This window comes from Staurois parvus, unplaced genomic scaffold (genome assembly GCF_062004578.1).
Source record: "Staurois parvus isolate SC_StPar_1 unplaced genomic scaffold, SC_StPar_1.0 ptg000303l, whole genome shotgun sequence".
In the NCBI taxonomy this organism is placed as follows: domain Eukaryota; kingdom Metazoa; phylum Chordata; class Amphibia; order Anura; family Ranidae; genus Staurois; species Staurois parvus.
This window is the reverse complement of record NW_028318099.1, coordinates 10,110,065-10,129,698: the sequence shown is the minus strand read 5'-3', so window position 1 is coordinate 10,129,698 and position 19,634 is coordinate 10,110,065. Positions and strand designations below refer to the sequence as shown.

Below are 19,634 nucleotides of genomic sequence, written 5' to 3'. Positions count from 1 at the left end.
TTGTGTGCAAATTAAACCCCTGCTTTTAACGGGAACTGTTAGACAGGTTAATTTGGTTGGTTACAGGCTGGTTGGTAAGTTGAGCTGCAAATTTTTCTTTGTTGTTTTTTAATATGCGCCACTCTTCCATGTGTTCCTTGTTGCAAAGGCCAGTTACAGGTTGGAGCAGTTGCCGTTGTTGTTTTATCAATGGGTAGGAACCTTGGCTGTGAAAGATGACCACCATCCTGATAGGTTCCCTTAAAAAGGACAGCCAGCAGTCATGCTGACTCAAGTGACATTCTAAAAAAAAACCTGTACAGAGAGAATATGGAGCCAGCTGTTGCTGGCCTCTCATGTTGATCTAGTAACTTCCATACTTTCCAAGATCATGACCTGAAAATGCTAAATTAGCAGGATCTTTCTAATGCCACTTGGTAACTAATGTAATAGAACAGTACTTTGGACTCAAGCAAAAAATCAGTTCTTCGGGGTATGACCTAGTGTTTTCTATTTCAATATTTTTATTAAAGAAGTTTTTGTTTTTATAATACAACAAGCTCATGATACACCCACGTAGGGGCAGAGCGGAACAATAGCATACATAAGCAGATACAAATCAGCAGGGTATATTAGCCAGATAAAGGAACGTCCAATGAAACCAAAGGAGGGACGGCAAAAAGCCGAACCAAATAGTAGCAGCAGCAATCCATCATATTACTGAAAAAAAAAAAACAAAGAGGAAAAACCCTTACCGAGAAGTATCAGCTCAGAACATACGGGAAAAAAAACCCCAAACTGATAAAAAAAAGGAAATATAAGAACATAGAAAGAAATAAGGAAGGAAGAAAGATTCAGATAGAAAACATGGAAGAAAGGAAGACTAGAAGAGTCGCGGATCCACGGCTAGCACAGGCAACGACTATAAGAGGCCATAGCTAGTAGGAGGCAGGGACGGCAGGGAATAATGTATCCAAGGTTCCCAAACCTTAAGATCTCGGATAAGAATCTTGAAGAACGCTAGACATCTGTTCATTGATTAGCATAGCATTCATCCGGGTCTTCACCCCCTGAAACACAACCGAAGGGGTTCTCCAAGCTTGAACTATAGCACGTTTGGCATGACCTAGTGTTTTAAACCCCTCCCTCCACTTCTCATACTGCACTGCATTGTGTCTGAGCAGCCCATAGACTCAAACTCATATAGGGAGTGGGCCAACACCTAGTCCTATACCAATACCAAGTTTAAGAAATGTTGGTATATTGTTAATTATGCAGATCCAGAATCTGATATAGGAAGCAGGCAAGAAAGATATGTCAAGTAAGCGTTGGTAACAAGGATGCCTACTATGCACATGATAGGTGTGCTTTAAGCTGCTTGCACTCCCCCAAGAAAACATGCTACATATACCATCTCCCCAATACTAATATTGCTAGAAATGTATACAGTTTGCTTCTAAATCTGGCAAAAAAGCTTTAGAGACTATTACAACAACATTCCAAAATTCCAGTCATCTTTCAATTGCAAACACAGGCGAGGCCACATTTACGTAGTTGTCAGTGAGCGCAGACAAGTTTAGCCCTGCTACAAATTGGTATACTTCCTCGGTGAGAATAATAATGTTATTTCACTAACACAAAGCTCTGTTTTAGGTCTTTTCTTGTATATTACATATTTCATACTAAATCATGTTTACTTTGACTAAAGAGCAATCTAGCATGCCTCAATTAAAGTCCATGCAAAGCCAGCTCCACAAAGTCACCAAAAACACTGATTGCATGTGATACAGCATACACTTTGTTTGTATTTCTGCCAGTACAGTGTCAGCTAATCTATGGCTAGACGCCAGTCTGTGTCGGTAATACAGTGTAGCACTCACTGATTGTTTCATTCCTGTTCCCACTTTCTGGGTCCACATTATGGTCATCATGCACAAGAACAATACCTCATTACTAACTTTGTGTAGACACTATCTGGATTTTATAATATTTGCAGATATTACAAATCATTTCTTTTTGACTATTTTGGGTTACTGCACTTGTCCCTTTGCTCTCTGTTTACTGCTAGAGGCAAATTCCCATCACTGGGATACTGTATACTGACAAGTATTTGTGAACACACTAGAATAAAAGCCCATGTTACCGCAGGAAATAGTATGCCATGAATGTAATTGCACTTAATTTTTCAAAGAATCAAAATTATTTAACTTTTTTATGGTTTTTTCAGCAGTCACATGACCTTAAACTCTAGAAATTAATCCTTTTGTTATAAGCAATAGTGTCCCCTTTTTTGTATTTGATGGGGCCCTAGTGGATACACATTAAGGTTCAGTTTCTTCCTAATGTAAGAGCAAGGTTTCACAGAAAGATCCCCCTTTGAGTGATGTTGAATTTGGGTAAAGTCTCTTTAACACAAAGGATGCAAGAATTGGCTAAGATTGTAGTAAGGGGTGGAAGCAGACTTCAGAAAAGACTGACCCTCTAAAGATGGTGAACTAGTCTGGTGAAGCAGGTTCCTTTGAAGTTGGAAAAGACTTGAAATGAGATACTAGTGTAATCCTGTCTGAAGGAGGCGTGTGCTGTAGCCAGAGTCCTGCGGTTTCAGGGCGTTAGCGAGGCATTAAAGCAGTAGGCTGCTAGATAGTCTGGGCCTCAGTGTGATAAGCTGTGGTGTAAGGTGTACTAAACTGAACTGTAAATAACACAGTCACTTGCAACTTGTGACGATCTGGGTATTGAACCCTCTAACCCGATCTGTAGACTTTGCAGCATAAGGGGTAGTTTGGGGGGGGGGCATGTTCTTTGGTCCCTCTGTTAAGGAGCAATGCTGATGACAGCACTACAATCTGCTTGCCAGCAGGATTGGCTGTCCTGCTCATCAGCGATACCAGTGGTCTGCAGTCCTGCTGTACTTCTCCGCTCAGCGGCCCGATCCAGCCTGGATCTTCAGAGTCCCACACGGCCTTCTCCACACACACACACAAACACACACACACATGTCCTTCGCCTCTCACCATCCACTCCCTTCCTCTAAAGTTTTTGGACTTCTCAATAATATGCCCCTGCCCCTTTGCCAGCTCTCCTGGGAAATGTAGTCTGTTCACTCCCTATCTGAGTGCATAAGTCCTGCTACCAGCATACAAGTCCAACAAGGCTTTACGTCAATAGAATCTGAACAACTGAACCGCATAATACTACTATCTTGTGTTTAATTAACATCCTGCGACCAGTATTTATGCAGGGTATTACATTATATTGTGTATGCTTCAGGACTGAGTGGAAGGCACACACCATGTTTGATAATGGCAACTTCTAGGTTAGTATGGTGCTTTAGAGCAGTTACTTCCAAACTCAGTTCCATGGGCTGGATGTGGCCCTTTGCTTGCATTCATCCAATCATTGGGGCACTGCTTCTCCCACTGACATGAGGCATTATTTCTCGCACTGATGTGAACAAGGAGGCACCATTCCTTCCACTGACACCAACACTATTCCTCCCAAGGACACCAGCTAAGGGGCATTAATACTTTTACTGACACCAACAATGGGACATTATTCCTTCCACTAACAGCAATGATGGGGCATTATTCCACCCACTGATAAACATGATTGGGAACAATTCCTCCCACTGACACCAACAATGGGGCATCATTCCTCCCACTAATACCTATGGTGGGGTACTATTCCTCCTACTGACCACCAAGTCTGAAAAATGAATGGTGTTAAAAAGGTGGTATGATAGCAAAGTATGCTTTCAAGCACATAGTTTAATATCTGTCACCTAAACTTCACAAAGGAAAACTTGTTGACTAATTTTGCCTCAAAGACCCCTCAGAGCAAAAAGATGTAAAGTGGCACAAATGTCATATATTTGCCTTTTTGTAAAGGTGTGGCCATTCCTGCAGAAATGTTTTTGAACAAAGTTCACATGCAAATGTTAGCAACAGTTTGGGACCTCCAACGATCCTTCTTCAGGTATGGGAAGCATAAATGTGTAGATTACACAAATTGAATTAAGTAAAGATCCAAACGGAAATATGTATCATCTGAATTAATTATTAACTATAACAACCAATAAAGCTTAAATAGTAAAGACGTGGCAACGACTAAATGAAAATGAAAAAGATACTTAGCATCACTGTATCATATTAACTGCTTTAGAAATACTGCTACAGGGCGGCGATTTTGCTTTTCTAGGTAGGGGGCACATTCAAGGCTTTTTATTAGCACTCATCACTGTATTGGTGTCAGTGGGGATGTCAGTGACACCAAGCCAGTTTGCCCCAGTGTCAGAATGCCCGCCGCAGTCCTGCTATAAGCTGCTGATCGCTAGTAAAAATGTAAAAACGAAGCCCAGTATATATACCGCCATTTGTAAAAGTTATAACTTTCAAGTAAACCAATTAATTTACACGTGTTGGGATTTTTTTTAGCAAAGGCATGTAACAGAATACATTTTGGCCTAAATTTATGACGAAATGTGATTTGTAAAATTTTTTTAGTGGACATGTTTAATAGCAAAAAGTAAAAAATATTGTCTTTTTAGCACAAAAAATAAAAACCGCTCAGGTGATCACATACCACCAAAAGAAAACTATTTGTGGGAAAAAAAGGCCGTAAAGTTCATTTGGGTACAGCATTGCATGACTGCACAATTGTCAGTTAAAAATAATGCAGCCCTGTAACACAAAAAATGGCCTGGTCAGGAAGGGGGGTAAATCCTCTGCAGGGCAAGTGGTTAAATAAACAAATACAAAATTGACATTCAAAGTGAATAGTGTCAAAATCTGCAATCCACCGCCCTTGCACCTGTAGCTCTCTATTAACTCCTCAGCAAGAGCGAGGGATGTGATCAAGTGACACTGAATGTTTATGTTGTATAAAAAGTCATGCCAAGGGTAATTCCAACTGTGGTGCCCAAAAGGAATATTTATGTTTGGCCAACCTATCCTTCATTTTCTATTTTGTTTACAAACCTTTGCTGAAAAAAGCTTGGTTGACAATCCAAATAACAATTCCATGGTAGGTATTAGCAAACAGTTACATAGGCCGTGAAATACAATTGTAGCACACCCTTGGGTGGAACTTGGCCAGATATATAGGTTCAGCTCCCACCTGAATCTGGTGACACCTCTGATTATAACCAGAACACTTCGACACTCTGAGAATATTTTTTATGGGTTTTATTGAAGAAGACAAACCCTGAAAAAGAACTAGCTGATTTAACACAGGTAATGTACATAAACACAGATACCACTTTGCATAACACAGTTAGTAAGAAGTCACAATTCACTCGCCAAAGACTCCAAAAACTGACTAGTATCACACTGACCAGGGTGACATATGAGAGTGACATTGACACATGAAACAATGACTGTTAATGAAATTTAGCAGCTTATTGACATTTGCTATAGCAGTACTATCTAGAGCAGAAATGTCCTACCTAACCACTGGCCAGTGGGATGAAAGTTAAAGTCTCTCAACATTGGGGCCCTTTAATCAATGGAAGAGCGCTCACTCTCTGCATGGGAGAGTATTTGTAATCCAGGGGTAGCAGGATAGCAGTCTCCTTTAAGCAGAATCTTCCAGTGAACATTGCACTAGGAAAAACAACACTTCAACAAAATCTTTACCATACAGGTGAAATCCTGATATACTGACACTTGCTCAGTATATTCAAAGCAGCAAGCTTCTGTGGGGACTTGGAACTAAACACACTCTTCAGCCACAGCACAAGTTTTGAGGAGACAAACCAGTAATATACAGAGACAGAGTTCTCTCATCAATCAGCAGCAGGAATAGCTATTTCTGAGCAACTTGGGCTTTCCAAGATCTGTGTCACTCTGAGAATTAGAGAGCAGGCTTTCTCATGACCATTCTCCAGAGATGAACAGCAAATGCAGCAATATCAAAATCCCCTTTCATCACAGAGTACTCACTGTTTCTGGATTGTCCTCTAGATAGCATTAGACAGCAGTAGAAATCCTCTCTCTTTCGGCAGCTCCAGACTTTGAGAGACACATGCACTTGAGTGGCTGTAATCCTGAGTGTCAGGCAGGACAATCCTTAGTTTACACACTGTCCTCCTGCAACAATTTCTCTGCTACACACTCCCAGCCCAGTCCATGGGCTCTAGCAGCACAGAGAGTGAGACTCTGACTTTACACCAGGAGCCCTTGCTCCATGAAAATGTCTCCCTCACCACATGTGCTTCTTCTTCCTTTTTCCTCTCTCCTTTCCTCCACAGCCTATCATCATAAGTTCAGCTGCAACAGTGCTGCTATGGGTGGATCCTTCTCAGCTGTAGCAACAACCAATTAGAGCACAGTCCTGCTTTTCCTGTCTGTCACTCATAAAGATGGAAAAGAAAGAAAAATCCTTTGCAACTGCTGTTTAAGATTTAAAGCAACCAGCACATCTCTACACAATCATCCAAAGGAAGATGCAAAGACTGATCTAGTTTTGACCAAGCATAACATGAAGAATCAATTTACAAAATGATCAAATACAACAAATCCAGGTAAGCATAATCAAATTGTACAGAAAGTGTGTACCATATAGGCAGCCAAGCAAAACATCAGATATAATCAAATCACCTCCTATACACTTTAAAAATGTGGATTACAGGATATCCAACTGCCCGTCCAACGTTAATCATCAAAGCAATCCTATTGAGATAAATCAAGGGAGACCATGGGTCCCATTTAGCATCAAAGGGGGTCTTGGAATCATGAAGAGTGTGAAATATCTTTTCCAAATAAATAGACAGTTTTTGTATGTCAGAGCAGCTTGTTTGCCCACCAGAGTATTTATTAAGGAAAATAAGTCTTGCTATTTGAAAGACACTGTCATACACTCCCAAAATATCCTGTCCATTTTCTATGTGGTCTCTTCCACATAAGACAACCCACATAGGCATTTTAATATGTACGCTATAAACACACTTTAGCAAGTGAAATATCCCCAATATTTATCCTTTTACCAGTATGATTATTTATTAAAAACCTTGCTGGAGCACTCTAAACATGGAAGACAAGGATATGAAATGTTTTGTTTAGGATCCAGAAGGGTAAGTGGATTAGGCATAGTAGTTACCACAAAATCAGTGCATACCGTTTTATCACAATTTGATCTACCTTGGATTGTAAGGTTGGGAGAGGGGGGGGGGGCTCTGAAATTCATGCATATTAGGATGTGTAGCACTACCCCTGAGAGGGTCGTAATGATAATGATTAAAGCACAGTCACTACACTCCTCATAATAGCAGCCGATAATGATGATGACCAGAGTTCTCCCTCACTAGTGCAGAGTCTGGCAGCATCCACAGCGCACAGTTTGGGAACAATGACATAGAAAGCAGCTTGGGGGTGTCTTTTTGTGACTATATTGCTGAATAACTTGGATGGAATGTAGAGTACTATGGGGCACTCCAGAATCACTAACATAAATGGAGGATACACTTCTCTAAGCTGTGAACTTTAGGAACGGTTCTTCTGCTCAGCTCAGAGAATAATCCTCTCATAGGAGACTAGTAAAAGCCAGAGGTATGTACCCATCAGGAGGAAAAAATACTTAAAGTGTTACTAAACCCAGGACCTTGCATTCACTATATCTGGTCTCCCACAGTATTATTATATTATTATTATACGGTATTTATAAAGCGCCAATAGTTCGCTCAGCGCTGTACATTACAAAGGGGGACAGAACATGTGACAGAACAATACCAATACAATGCAAAACATGAGGGGATTGAGGGCCCTGCTCTTTCGAGCTTACAATCTAGGAGACATAGTACATAGAACATGCAATTATTTTAGTAACTATAAACTGCTAAATACCTTTTCTCATCAACAGTTAGAGCAGTCTTGTGACTTCTATCAGTGTCCAGCAGAGCACTGGTTATGGCTTGTAGGAGGAGTTTTTATTCTCCTGTAGTAGGATGCAGGACCTCTGTCTGGAGAGTGCTTATTGTCACAGTGCTGATCACATGCACTCTCCCAAGAAAAAAAAAAAAAGCTAGGCTTTATTCTATAACATTATTGGAATCAGAGGGTAGACCTTCATGTTCTCATAGTAAGCCTATGGGTGACATCACCATTGTCGGCCATCTCTCCTCAACACTGAAGCTGGACGCTAGAGAGATCATGTGACCAGACCAAAGTGACATCAGACTAGATAAGTATAGGCTTCTTTCCTTTTACAAGATTGGTATAATAAGCCTAGAATAGGGGCGGGAGCAGATCTAAGCTTAGTTAGGTTTTCACTTGCCTTTCAATTTAATATGTTAACAAAACTGTCACAATGCTTTCAGGAATTTGGCGCAGAACATTTTAAAGTGACTGTGCTGCCAGAAAAGTGTTGCTGGAACTGTGAAACAAATGGTATCCACGGTTTTCTTTTCTCTTGATTTGTATTATCTAATAATTCCACTTTGTCCTTAGCAGCTACCATTTTTCTCTCTGACCCCAATAATATTATTGAATTTCCTCCTGTGTATCTTTATTTCTTTCCATTTAGGTGTAGTTTTACTGCAATACTTACCAGAAGAACTATTAGTTTGTTTCCACGTGTCATTACTGTAAGCTTTATTGGTTGTTATAACTACACATTAATACAGATGGTACACATTTCCATTCGGACCTTTATTTAATTCATTGTGTGTAATCCACACATTTATGCTTGCGATACCTGAAGAAGGATCTTTGGGGGTCTACAATTGGTGTACATATTAGCATGTAAACTTTGGTTAAGCAAGTTGCACATGGTACTGCAGATATACAGATTTTCTGTATATTGGAGTTGTGGGTAAACTCCTTGCTGCTAATACCATATATGAAATATTTAATGAGTGGTGTCTGCATCAAAGAGTAACTTGGTATATACAGCATATATGGTGCTTTCACAGCAGAATATCAAATTACCTTGAGGTTGTTTCCTTGTGGATTTCCATCCTCGATACCGAAGCCAAAGAATAATGGCAAGCAGAATGATAGTAATCCCAACCAGGAAGACAGGTACCACAATCACCTCATACTCATACGTTCGGACAACTGCAAAAGAATGAATAAGAAATTTGAATGGTTATATTTATTGTAAATTGACTTTCCATTTAGAAAAAGTAACCAGCTTTGGTACAAGAAGCTGTTTTCAATATACTGTTTATCTATATCCCAGTGAATGTTAGTTTTCCCTGACCAAGCTTTAGGGCCGGTTCACCCCAGAACACGGAGTGGGAACGACGCATTCTGTGAGCATTTCTTGCACCGCGTTCAAAACGCATTGCCTATGCAACCTGCTTCGGGTGCCAACATACTGTTAATGCCCCCCCCCCCAAATGTAGATCGTAAGCACAGTGCATTTGCTGGCACCAGATTTCATGGTACCACAGTGCAATGCAAATTGGTGTGGTGCTTTTTTCAAAAGTAGTGCATGCACTACTTTATGTGCGCTCCAGCGCAATTTGTTCTCCATTCAAATGAAAGGGCTGTAAATTCACCCTGCAGGGGAAAAGACAGGAATCGCACAGAAACACAGTTCCTGTGCGATTCTGGTGTGAACTGACCCTTAATGTGAATGTGAGCATTCAGCTGGCAGAACAAACAACAGATTAATTTTTCTATCATTGCCCCCACCTTCACATTTACCTTTCATTTGTTCCCCCACCACTCAGTTAAGCAACCAGGAGAAAAGAGCATATTTCCAGTACTTCCAAGTATGGGGATAATGAGCCCCCCTCCTTCCCCCCATGGTGCATTTCCCAGGTGCCTGAGCAGCCAGTCACTGTTTTGCACTGTGCAAGTTTTGACCAATTTGGCAATTTTGAGCCTACTCTGTGGACAAAAGAATTGGTGGGGAGAGATGGGAAGTATATACAGTGCCTTGAAAAAGTATTCAAACCCTTTGAAATTTTCCACATTTTTCATGTTACAACCAAAAACATAAATGTATTTTATTTGGATTTTTTGCAATAGACCAACACAAAGTGGCACATAATTGTGAAGTGGAAGAAAAATGATAAATGGTTTTCAACATTTTTTACACATAAATATGTGAAAAGTGTGGCGTGCATTTGTATTCAGCCCTCTTTATTCTGATACCCCTGACTAAAATCTAGTGTAGCCAATTGCCTTCAGAGGTCATCCAATTAGTAAATAGAGTCCACCTGTGTGTAATGTAATCTTAGTATAAATACATCTAATCTGTGAAGCCCTCAAAGGTTTGTTACAGAACATTACTGAACAAACAGCATCATGAAGACCAAGGAACACACCAGACAGGTCAGGGATAAAGTTGTGAAGAAGTTTAAAGCAGGGTTAGGTTATAAAAAAATATCCCAAGCTTTGAACATTTCACAGAACACTGTTCAACCCATCAACCGAAGTGGAAAGAGTAGGGCACAACTGCAAACCTATCAAGACATGACCATCTACCTAAGCTGAGGTGCTGGGCAAAGAGAACAGTAATGAGAGAAGCTGCCAAGAGGCCCATGGTGACTCTGGAGGAGCTGCAGAGATCCAGAGCTCAGGTGGGAGAATCTGACCACAGGACAACTATTAGTCTTGCACTCCACAACTCTGGCCTGGCAAGAAGAAAGCCATTGTTGAAAGAAAGCCATAAGAAGTCCCAGTTGGAGTTTACGAGAAGCCATGCAGGGGAGACAACAAACATGTGGAAGAAGGTGCTCTGGTCAGATGAGACCAAAATGTAACTTTTTGGCCTAAAAGCAAAATGCTATGTTTGGCAGAAAATGAACACTGCACATCACCTTGAACACACCCTCCCCACCGTCAAACATGGTGGTGGCAGCATCGTGTTGTGGGGATGCTTTTCTTCAGCAGGGACAGGGAAGCTGGTCAGAGTTGATGAGAAGATGGATGGACCAAAATACAGGGCAATCTTAAAATGAAAACCTGTTAGAGTCTGCAAAAGACTTGAGACTGGGGCTGAGGATCAACTTCCAGCAGGACAACGACCCTAAGCATACAGCCAGAGCTACAATGGAATGGTTTAGATCAAAGCATATTCATGTATTAGAATGACCCAGTCAAAGTCCAGACCTAAATCCAATTGAGAATTTGTAGGAAGACTTGAAAAGTGCTGTTCACAGACACTCTCTATCCAATCTGATGGAGCTTGAGGTATTTTGCAAAGAATAATGGGCAAACATGTCACTCTCTAGATGTGCAAAGCTTGTAGAGACATTCCCAAAAAGGCTTACAGCTGTATTTGCAGTGAAAGGTGGTTCTACAAAGTATTTACTGAGGGGGGCCAAATACTCCACACTCCACACTTTTCACATATTTATTTGTAAACAATTTTGAAAAACATGTATCATTTTCCTTCCACTTTACAATTATGTGCCACTTTGTGTTGGTCTATCATATAAATTCCCAATAAAATACATTTACGTTTTTGGTTGTAACATGACAAAATGTGGAAAACTTCAAGGGGTATGAATACTTTTCAAGGCACTGTAGTGTTTAAGTTAAACTGTTGCTTTGGCCTACATAGACAATGTACAGATTCACTTCACCATTTATTTAGTCCCAAAACTATTATCTTAACACATAATAGCAAAAATGTTCAATGAACAAATCTAAGTTTGCCTAAGGCAAACCTAACTCAAAAGTGCTGTTTTTAAAGGCGTTTGAGCTTTTTTTTACTCTGCTCCATGTTAAGCTATGTGTCCATGCATAGGCCTATAGCCTTTACAGGAGTTTAGAGGCAGAACATCACTTGTGCGCTTTTAGTGCTTGAGTGATTTTTCATTTCATTGGCCAGAATAAATTAACATTCTGGCCATTGAAATGAGTAAACACCCAAGCCCTTGACACACCAAAATGCCTCTAAATGTTTTTAAAAATGTGGCTTAGGAGCATATTTGCAGCTGCCTTTCTCATGCCAGAAGAAAAGCTTTTACAAGAACCTCACGGTGCATGAGGCCTTACATTGCTTCATATACTGATTCATATACTGTATACCATAGTAAAAGTTACTGCTGTACTAATACCCCATGATCTTCCCTACTTTGGGTTAGGAGTTTTTCTGTAACGTTTTACTACATGTGTTTAAATATTAAAACAACATCACCTTGAAGAATACAAAGTTAAAATAGAAGTTTAGTTGTTGTTTTTTTACCAGAAATCATACTTACCTAGGTGGATGCTGCATCTGTCCCCCACTGGCTCTAATGCAGGCCATAGATGGGTCGAAAATCGGCCGATTTTTCGGCCGAAAATAAAATCGGCCGATTTTCGGATCGTTAGTGGGCTATTTGTTCGGCCGTTTTTCGGTATTTTCGCCGTTTTTTTTTTTTCGTTAAAGTTGGAAAAAAATCGGCCGATTTTGCCGATCGGCCGATTTTCGTGGCAATTAGTGGGCAAATCGGCCGATTTTTTACCGATAAAAAATCTGCGCATGAGCAGTGACCTGCAAGAGGAAGACAAAAAGAAGAAAAAGAAGAAGAGGAAGAGGATGAAGAAGAGGATGAAGAAGAAGAAGAGGATGAGGATGAAGAAGAGGATGAGGATGAAGAAGAGGATGAGGATGAAGAAGAAGAAGAAGAGGATGAGGATGAGGAAGAAGAAGAGGATGAGGATGAAGAAGAAGAAGAAGAAGAGGATGAGGATGAAGAAGAAGAGGATGAGGATGAAGAAGAAGAAGAAGAAGAGGATGAGGATGAAGAAGAAGAAGAAGAAGAAGAAGAAGAAGAGGATGATGATGAAGAAGAAGAAGAGGATGAGGAAGAAGAGGATGAGGATGAGGATGAAGAAGAAGAAGAAGAAGAAGAAGAAGAAGAGGATGAGGATGAAGAAGAAGAAGAGGATGAGGATGAGGAAGAAGAAGTAGAAGTAGGATGAAAATAAGAGGAATTCCAGTCCAGCAAAAAGTGTCCCTGCAGAGAGCTCCGCTATTTCTTTGACAGTTCTCTGACAGTTCCTTGACATTTACAGCGGTTGCAACAATGTATCTATTTGTTTCCGAATAAAAACATCTGTATCCTAAATGGAAACAAATAGATACATTGTTGCAACCGCTGTAAATGTCAAAGAACTGTCAGAAATAGCGGAGCTCTCTGCAGGGACACTATTTGCCGGCTGTAGACAGGATGAAAATCGGCCGATTTTTTTTTCCATTGATGGTAACGTCGGCCGCTTGAACGACCGAATTTTTGTTTTTTAAAAGAAAAATCTGCCGTTTTTCTCCCCGTCTATGGCCTGCATAAGACTGAGAACTGAGAGATTAAATACAGCTGATCACTCAATTCTCAGTGGTCCATGAGCAGAGAGCTGGTGACTGTCCATCACCGCTCTGCTCTGCTCCTCCAGCTCTCACTGGAGCACTGGGCTGTAGCTGAAAATGGGTAAAAGGACTGTAGAACAAACTGCACTCCTATGATCAACTGCTTTGGCTGTACTTTTCTTTTAAGACATAGTTATATGTAGCAAATTATAAGGGCTCAAACCAGATGCAGTTGGATGTGTTTTTAAATGCATTCCCACTGCAAAGACAGTCAAAAGCCCCAGTTATACTATGGACATAGTTCACACCATTATGATGCAGTGCAGTGCAGTGAAAAAGTGGAGGCAAGCTGCATTTTTCAGCACCGCAAACCGGAACAAACGCACATAAACCCATATAATCACATGAAAATGTACCACAATGAAGTGCAGTGAACATAAAAGAAGACAGAGGTTACCTCAAAGGAAATGCAAGCTTAGGAAAACTGCACACCTGCAAATGTGCATAAAAACACATGTTAAATGCAAGTCAACATGCATGCAAATATTTACAGTAAATACACAGTTTTTGGTGTGAATGGGCCCATTTATAACATGCCAGCACATCTCCATAGCTTTTAAAACTGTCTCTGACTGTTCCGTCATTCCTAACAAGCTAAAATATCTTGAAAAGTCTGTGACTTGCATTTTTTAAATTAAATATATAAAATATATAATTCAAAGCTGAGATCTCCAACTTACTGCAGAGCTGGTCATTGCTGGAACAATCCAATAACGTTCGAGCTGGAAGTCGGACCTTTTGGTCTTCCATCTTTGAATGTTGAGTTACTGGTTAAAGCCTACATAGTCACAAAAACAAAGTTAATTTGTGGGACTTTGCAGAAGGACTAAGAGAAAACTGTAGGTGTAGATGCTCTTAAAATTAAATGTTGCAGCACGTTTTTTTGTAAATGGGAAACCATAGCTCTACTTTTAGCAAAGTAGAAACCCTGTGCACTTCTACGGTGTGTTGTTGGGGTGCCCATCAAGTCTATCATAGAAGCAAATATATTAATCCAAAAAAGAATCTTCCCTCTTACAACAAATTTCTCACCTATATTAAAACCCCAAAATCTCCCCCATATCAGTGCAAATTATATACGCAAATTGCAAAAAAACTGAAAAAAATATTTGAAAAAAATATTTTTAAAGTCCAGTGTCTTGGTAGTCAATAAAAAGTGTAGAACTTGAAATTTTTCTTGAAATGTTGATTGTGTCCAATAACTTTTATGAGAAACCTCAAAGATAAAGAAACTCAAAATAGTGCATTAACATAACACAAACAGAGAAAGAAAAAAAATAAAAAAAAATATATATATATCTCAGTATATATATAAATACACATACATGCACACACATATGTATATCAAAAAGAATGTGCAACACTAAGTGAGACAAAAGACAGTGAAACACTTGTGAAACATTCCAGAAAAAAATATCACTCGTGCTCAAAAAATATAAATAATCCTGAAGTGATATACTCAGTGAGAGTCCTACCCACACGTGACACTTCTAGTGAGTAAGGCAAGTATACCCTTACCAACAGTAGGAAAAACCAGCGCCTTTATAATACACCTTGTAGAAATCCTGCAAAGGAACTTTCTCCTCCTCTCCTCCTTCACTTGTTACTAGAGTAATACTGTGATACCATCCTCAATCACAAGCCTTGATCACAGATTTACCAGACTCCAATGTACTGGAAATTAACCATGCTGTGACTCCATATATATTCAAGAAAGTACCATTTAATAAATCTGCTTACATTAAGGTTGGTTTAAAATAGTGGTTTGGAACAAAACCCCACTTTCTGGGGATTACCAGGCAGTCCACACACGAGGTGTACAGCGATTCCCCCAACAAAGATGGCCGCCGTAACACTTCCGGTTCCTGCTCCTTGCGTTTGACGTCACTTCCTCTTGACGCGTTTCGTCATATCCTGGACTTAGTCATAAGAGATAAGGACATCCGGACACCTGTTCCATGCTCCAGCATTGAGTCTTGACTCAATGAGAAATTTGTTGTAAGAGGGAAGATTCTTTTTTGGATTAATATATTTGATTTTAAACTTTCAGGGGTGAAAGTTTTTTTCTGATTAGGAATTAAAGTAGGTTTAGGGTTTCTTTTGGTTTGATATCATATTCACATTGTATTTATATCATAGAATCAGCCCAACGGCCAACCGAGGGAGTACGCATGGCAGGCTGATAATGCTGCTGTTACTTTTGAGGCAGTAGCTTAGTGTTGTCAGCCTGCTGCATGAAGCCATGTCAAAACATATCGACTGGCCCATGATGTCAAAACTTACTGAAATAATAATAAAAAAATAGATTTGATTTACATATACTTTTACTGTACAGTATGCATAGTCAACTCAAAAATGCCTTCTATCACTAAATGCTGACTAAATATTAAATAATTATTTATGTATACTTTATAGTAATTCTTATATCAAGACATTATTATTATTATTCTATGGGATTTATATGGTAAGGGGAGAGAAAAGGAGGCACCACCTAAGTGCAGAATTAGCAGTTAAAATTTATTAGCACAGTTAGGGCTCATTTGTATGTCTATTGTTGGCAGTTCCTCTTCGTCCCGAAGGAACCGCAAGCCAAAAGTCCTGGATGGCTGAGAGATGTGAAGTAGAATGGATGCCTTGTCACTTCACATCTCTCAGCCATCCAGGACTTTCGGCTTGCGGCACCTGTGGGACGGAGAGAAGCAGCCAACAATAGACATACAGATGAGCCCTAACTATTCGTTATCTGGTGAGTGTTTTTAACCATGTGCTAATAAATTTTAAGTGATAATACTGCACTTAGGTGGTGCCTCCTTTTCTCTCCACTTTGTATCATACAGAGCTGGCTATATTCTCAAGATGGCAGCCGCTAATAGATCCTAACCTACTACCAAAGACTTTACTAAAGTATGGACTATAATGGTCACTCTTTCACCCTCAGTGCCCCACTTACCCTTACTAATTATGGATAAAAACACCTCTGTGGGCCAGAACAACCCTATTCCAAAAGGATTTATAAACTGCCAACAGTTTGCGCAGACCAGGGGCGGACTGACCATTTGGAAACTCGGGCACTGCCCAAGGGCCCGGGGTCAGTAGGGGGCCCCATGAGATGCCCCTGGTACCTTTTTCATAGGCTTTTTTAAGTTTGGGCAAGGACACAGGGGACCCATGATCCCCTATTGCCCGAGGGCCCCATGAGTTGCCAGTCCGCCCCTGGCGCAGACATACTGTTTTTTTTATAACATAAATGAATGACCAAATGAAAAGAAACATGTACCTGTGTATTTACCCATTTTATATTTATCTTTACAAGAATGTTCAGTGATTTTCAGTATTTCACTGTGACCTACAATAAGGTTTATTCATGTAAATGAAAACGTGCTACATCATCATGTGAACAAAGTCAAGGGATAAGCAATAACAAAAGATTAAATAACCAGTTAGTAATATCTTGTAAAATAACATACCTACATGTGCACACAAAATAACTACATAATCATTCCAGTCATACTTGAGCTCCTGCATTGCTTATGCATTGAATATGTGTATCTTTTGTCTTACTGATGTTATTCATTCGTAGGGAATTTCTGGTGTATATGCAGACCCAAAGCTGATGACATCAGGATGGTTTTTTTTCTAAGGCCTCATGCACACTGGGCATAAAAAATGCTGTTTATACAGGCATTTGGCATTTTTTCTTTCAGCCTGTAGAAGCAACTCTATATTAACTGATGTGTCCATGCACATTTGGGTGTTTACAGGCATATATGTAGGGGAGCGTTTAGAGACTGAAGAAAAAAACAAAATCACGTGTGTTTTTGAGCGGAGCTTTCAGGCATAAAAATGCTTGAAGCTTCTAAACGCAGCATTTAGGCATTTTAAGTGTACATTTTTTTCTAGTGTTTTTTTTGGAAAATCACTTATAAATGCAAAAATGTATAAACACACACAATATGCGGAGGAGTGCGCATGCGCGGCCGGCGGGACGGACATGGAGAGCTAGAGCTCCGTCTCCCCGTCGGATGTAGAGGCAATCCGCCCACGGATCCCGGCCGACACGGCACCTTCTGAGGTACCCACCTCCACTGTGACACCCCCCAGATCCGATCCAGAACGGTAAACACGGCCGACGATATATAAGGAGCCGCCGCTCCGTCCACCTTATAGGCCGCACGGAGACCCGCCCACAACAAGGTCAACGAAATCACATAACCGCGCACAGACCAGGGGGGGCCACAATCTGAGGGGGCACACTCGCCTGACAGCACCATGGTGAAAGGGGCACCCCGCCACCAGGCTCCACCACAGCAGAAGCCCATTAAGGAGGCATTAGCAAGGGCCTCATCCAAACTGGCCTCAGCTGCACCACAAAGCAGCAAGCAGGCTGCAGGATCCTTTGCAGCTCTGAGGGACACACAACCTGGCAACCCCAGCGCATCCGAGGGCGAGTCAGATGTTGATCCAGACACCCCTACATGCGCCCCGACACCTGACCTTACACCCCCTGATCTCCTAGCACGATTTGAAAAGATGCTGCATAAAGCCCTGAAACAAACCTCCGACCGCATCACCGCTACGCTGACCAGAGAGATCCGTGAACTAGGACAACGGACGGCGGCCCTGGAACAGAAAGTAGACGATATCGACGCCTCACTCCAGACACATGCGGACGATCTCGACCTCTTGCGTGATGAAAACACAACATTACTAGCACGCCTTGAGGACTTTGAAAATCGAGCAAGGCGTTCAAATCTGCGTATCCGTGGCCTCCCTGAGTCGATTGTCGATGTCCAGTCTACTGTAACGGCGCTGTTTCAGGAGCTCGCCCCATCCATTCCAATGGACCGTTTGGAAATAGACAGGGTCCACAGGGCATTAATCCCGAGACGCCCTGATGGCCCACCGCGCGATATCATAGCCAAGCTCCATTTCTTTCGTACTAAAGAGCAACTTCTGCAGGCAGCCCGCAACATGGAATCCCTGCAATTCCAAGGCCACACCTACCAGTTGTTGCAGGATCTCTGCCCAACAACCATCGCTAAACTTAGAGCCATGAAACCGCATCTGCAAGCGCTTCAACATCATGCGATATCATATAAATGGAGCTTCCCCTTCGCAGTTCGTTTCCGTTATCAAACACGGGACTACTCTTGCAAAACCCCTGAAGACCTGCTGGATACCTTACAGAACCTCCAACTACATTCCCCCTCGAGCCAGCCAGAAGGCACCAAACGCAGATCTACATCCTGCTCGCCGCGGAAATCCTATCCTCCACGCTCGGCCGATGGTCAATTCAGTGTCCACAAACGTGGGCGCTTCTCATCACCGGGCCCACCACCCCCAAAGGATACCATGGATTGAACTGCATCCTTCACCTCTTTTCTTGACACCCGTTTTGGACCAATCACCGCTAGATCAGCGGCAAGGTTGCCACCTATGGTTCCTACTTTTCCTGTTTTGCGCTTCAATGCAGACGTTGTTTAACCTCATACTAGCTATCGGGGCCTGTTGGCCCTCTAGTTTCTTTCTTTTTTGAAGGCTGCCTTTTATTTTGGAGACAAACTCTTATCGGGGGGTTTTTCTTGCATGCTGATGGTTAAGTTATCTCTTTGCCTCCCCTGTATCCCTTGGAGCCTGTTACTCATTGAAAGTTACTGTTGACATCACTACCCCTTAATTGTGTCTTAGATTGTTTATGGGGGCCTCAGCTCCAGCGGCCTAGAAGGATACTTCTCATTCTTGTTGTTCAGTTTTCGCGCTAGAAGCCGCCTGAGCTCGGGACCTCTTTAGTTGCTTGAGAGCTGATTTGTCTATTCTTTTCCGGGATCTCCTTATCATGCATTTTTTTTTCCCTCTTTTTTACAAACCTCTATCATCCCCACGGTCCACGCACCTGCACACTCCCCTTTAGCCCCTGCGCTATTGCTTATTTAATAGCGCTTGGGCTACTACAGCTCCCCGAACCACCCTGTTTTTAGGTGGTTCTGGGGACCGCCTCTTGGGCCTGGCATGGCCCCGCACCACCTCTCCCTGGTCTCTATCCCTTATCTTATCCCCTTACTTTTCACTTCATATGACTCCATGACCCCATTTAGTTTCTTATCCACTCAGACTATCTTACATAGTGGTTCCCAGCCTTGTACATGTCTGACAATACTCTCTCAACTGACGCACCATACACGCTCTTTATGGGCCCATTAAACAGTCTCACCCTGAACGTTCAGGGCCTCAACACGCCACAGAAACGCAACAAAGCCTTCCGCTCCTTTGCATCACTTAAAGCCCATGTAGTTTGAATGCAAGAAACGCATTACACCCCTAACTCTACCCCCAAGTTTTTTGGCCCCCGTTAC

General features: G+C 41.5%; 1 protein-coding gene across 1 annotated transcript in view; it reads right to left on the bottom strand.

The window, feature by feature from the left end:
- Positions 1-19,634, bottom strand: part of STYK1 (STY kinase 1) — an 81,276-nt gene that overhangs the window by 39,413 nt on the left and 22,229 nt on the right. The window contains exons 2-3 of the mRNA XM_089683223.1: positions 13,962-14,059; positions 8,901-9,029 (exon numbers count right to left, since the gene is read on the bottom strand). Coding sequence (XP_089539349.1) covers positions 8,901-9,029; positions 13,962-14,031 — 199 coding nt within the window. The 5' untranslated portion in view covers positions 14,032-14,059. The remainder of the gene's footprint in view (positions 1-8,900; positions 9,030-13,961; positions 14,060-19,634) is intronic.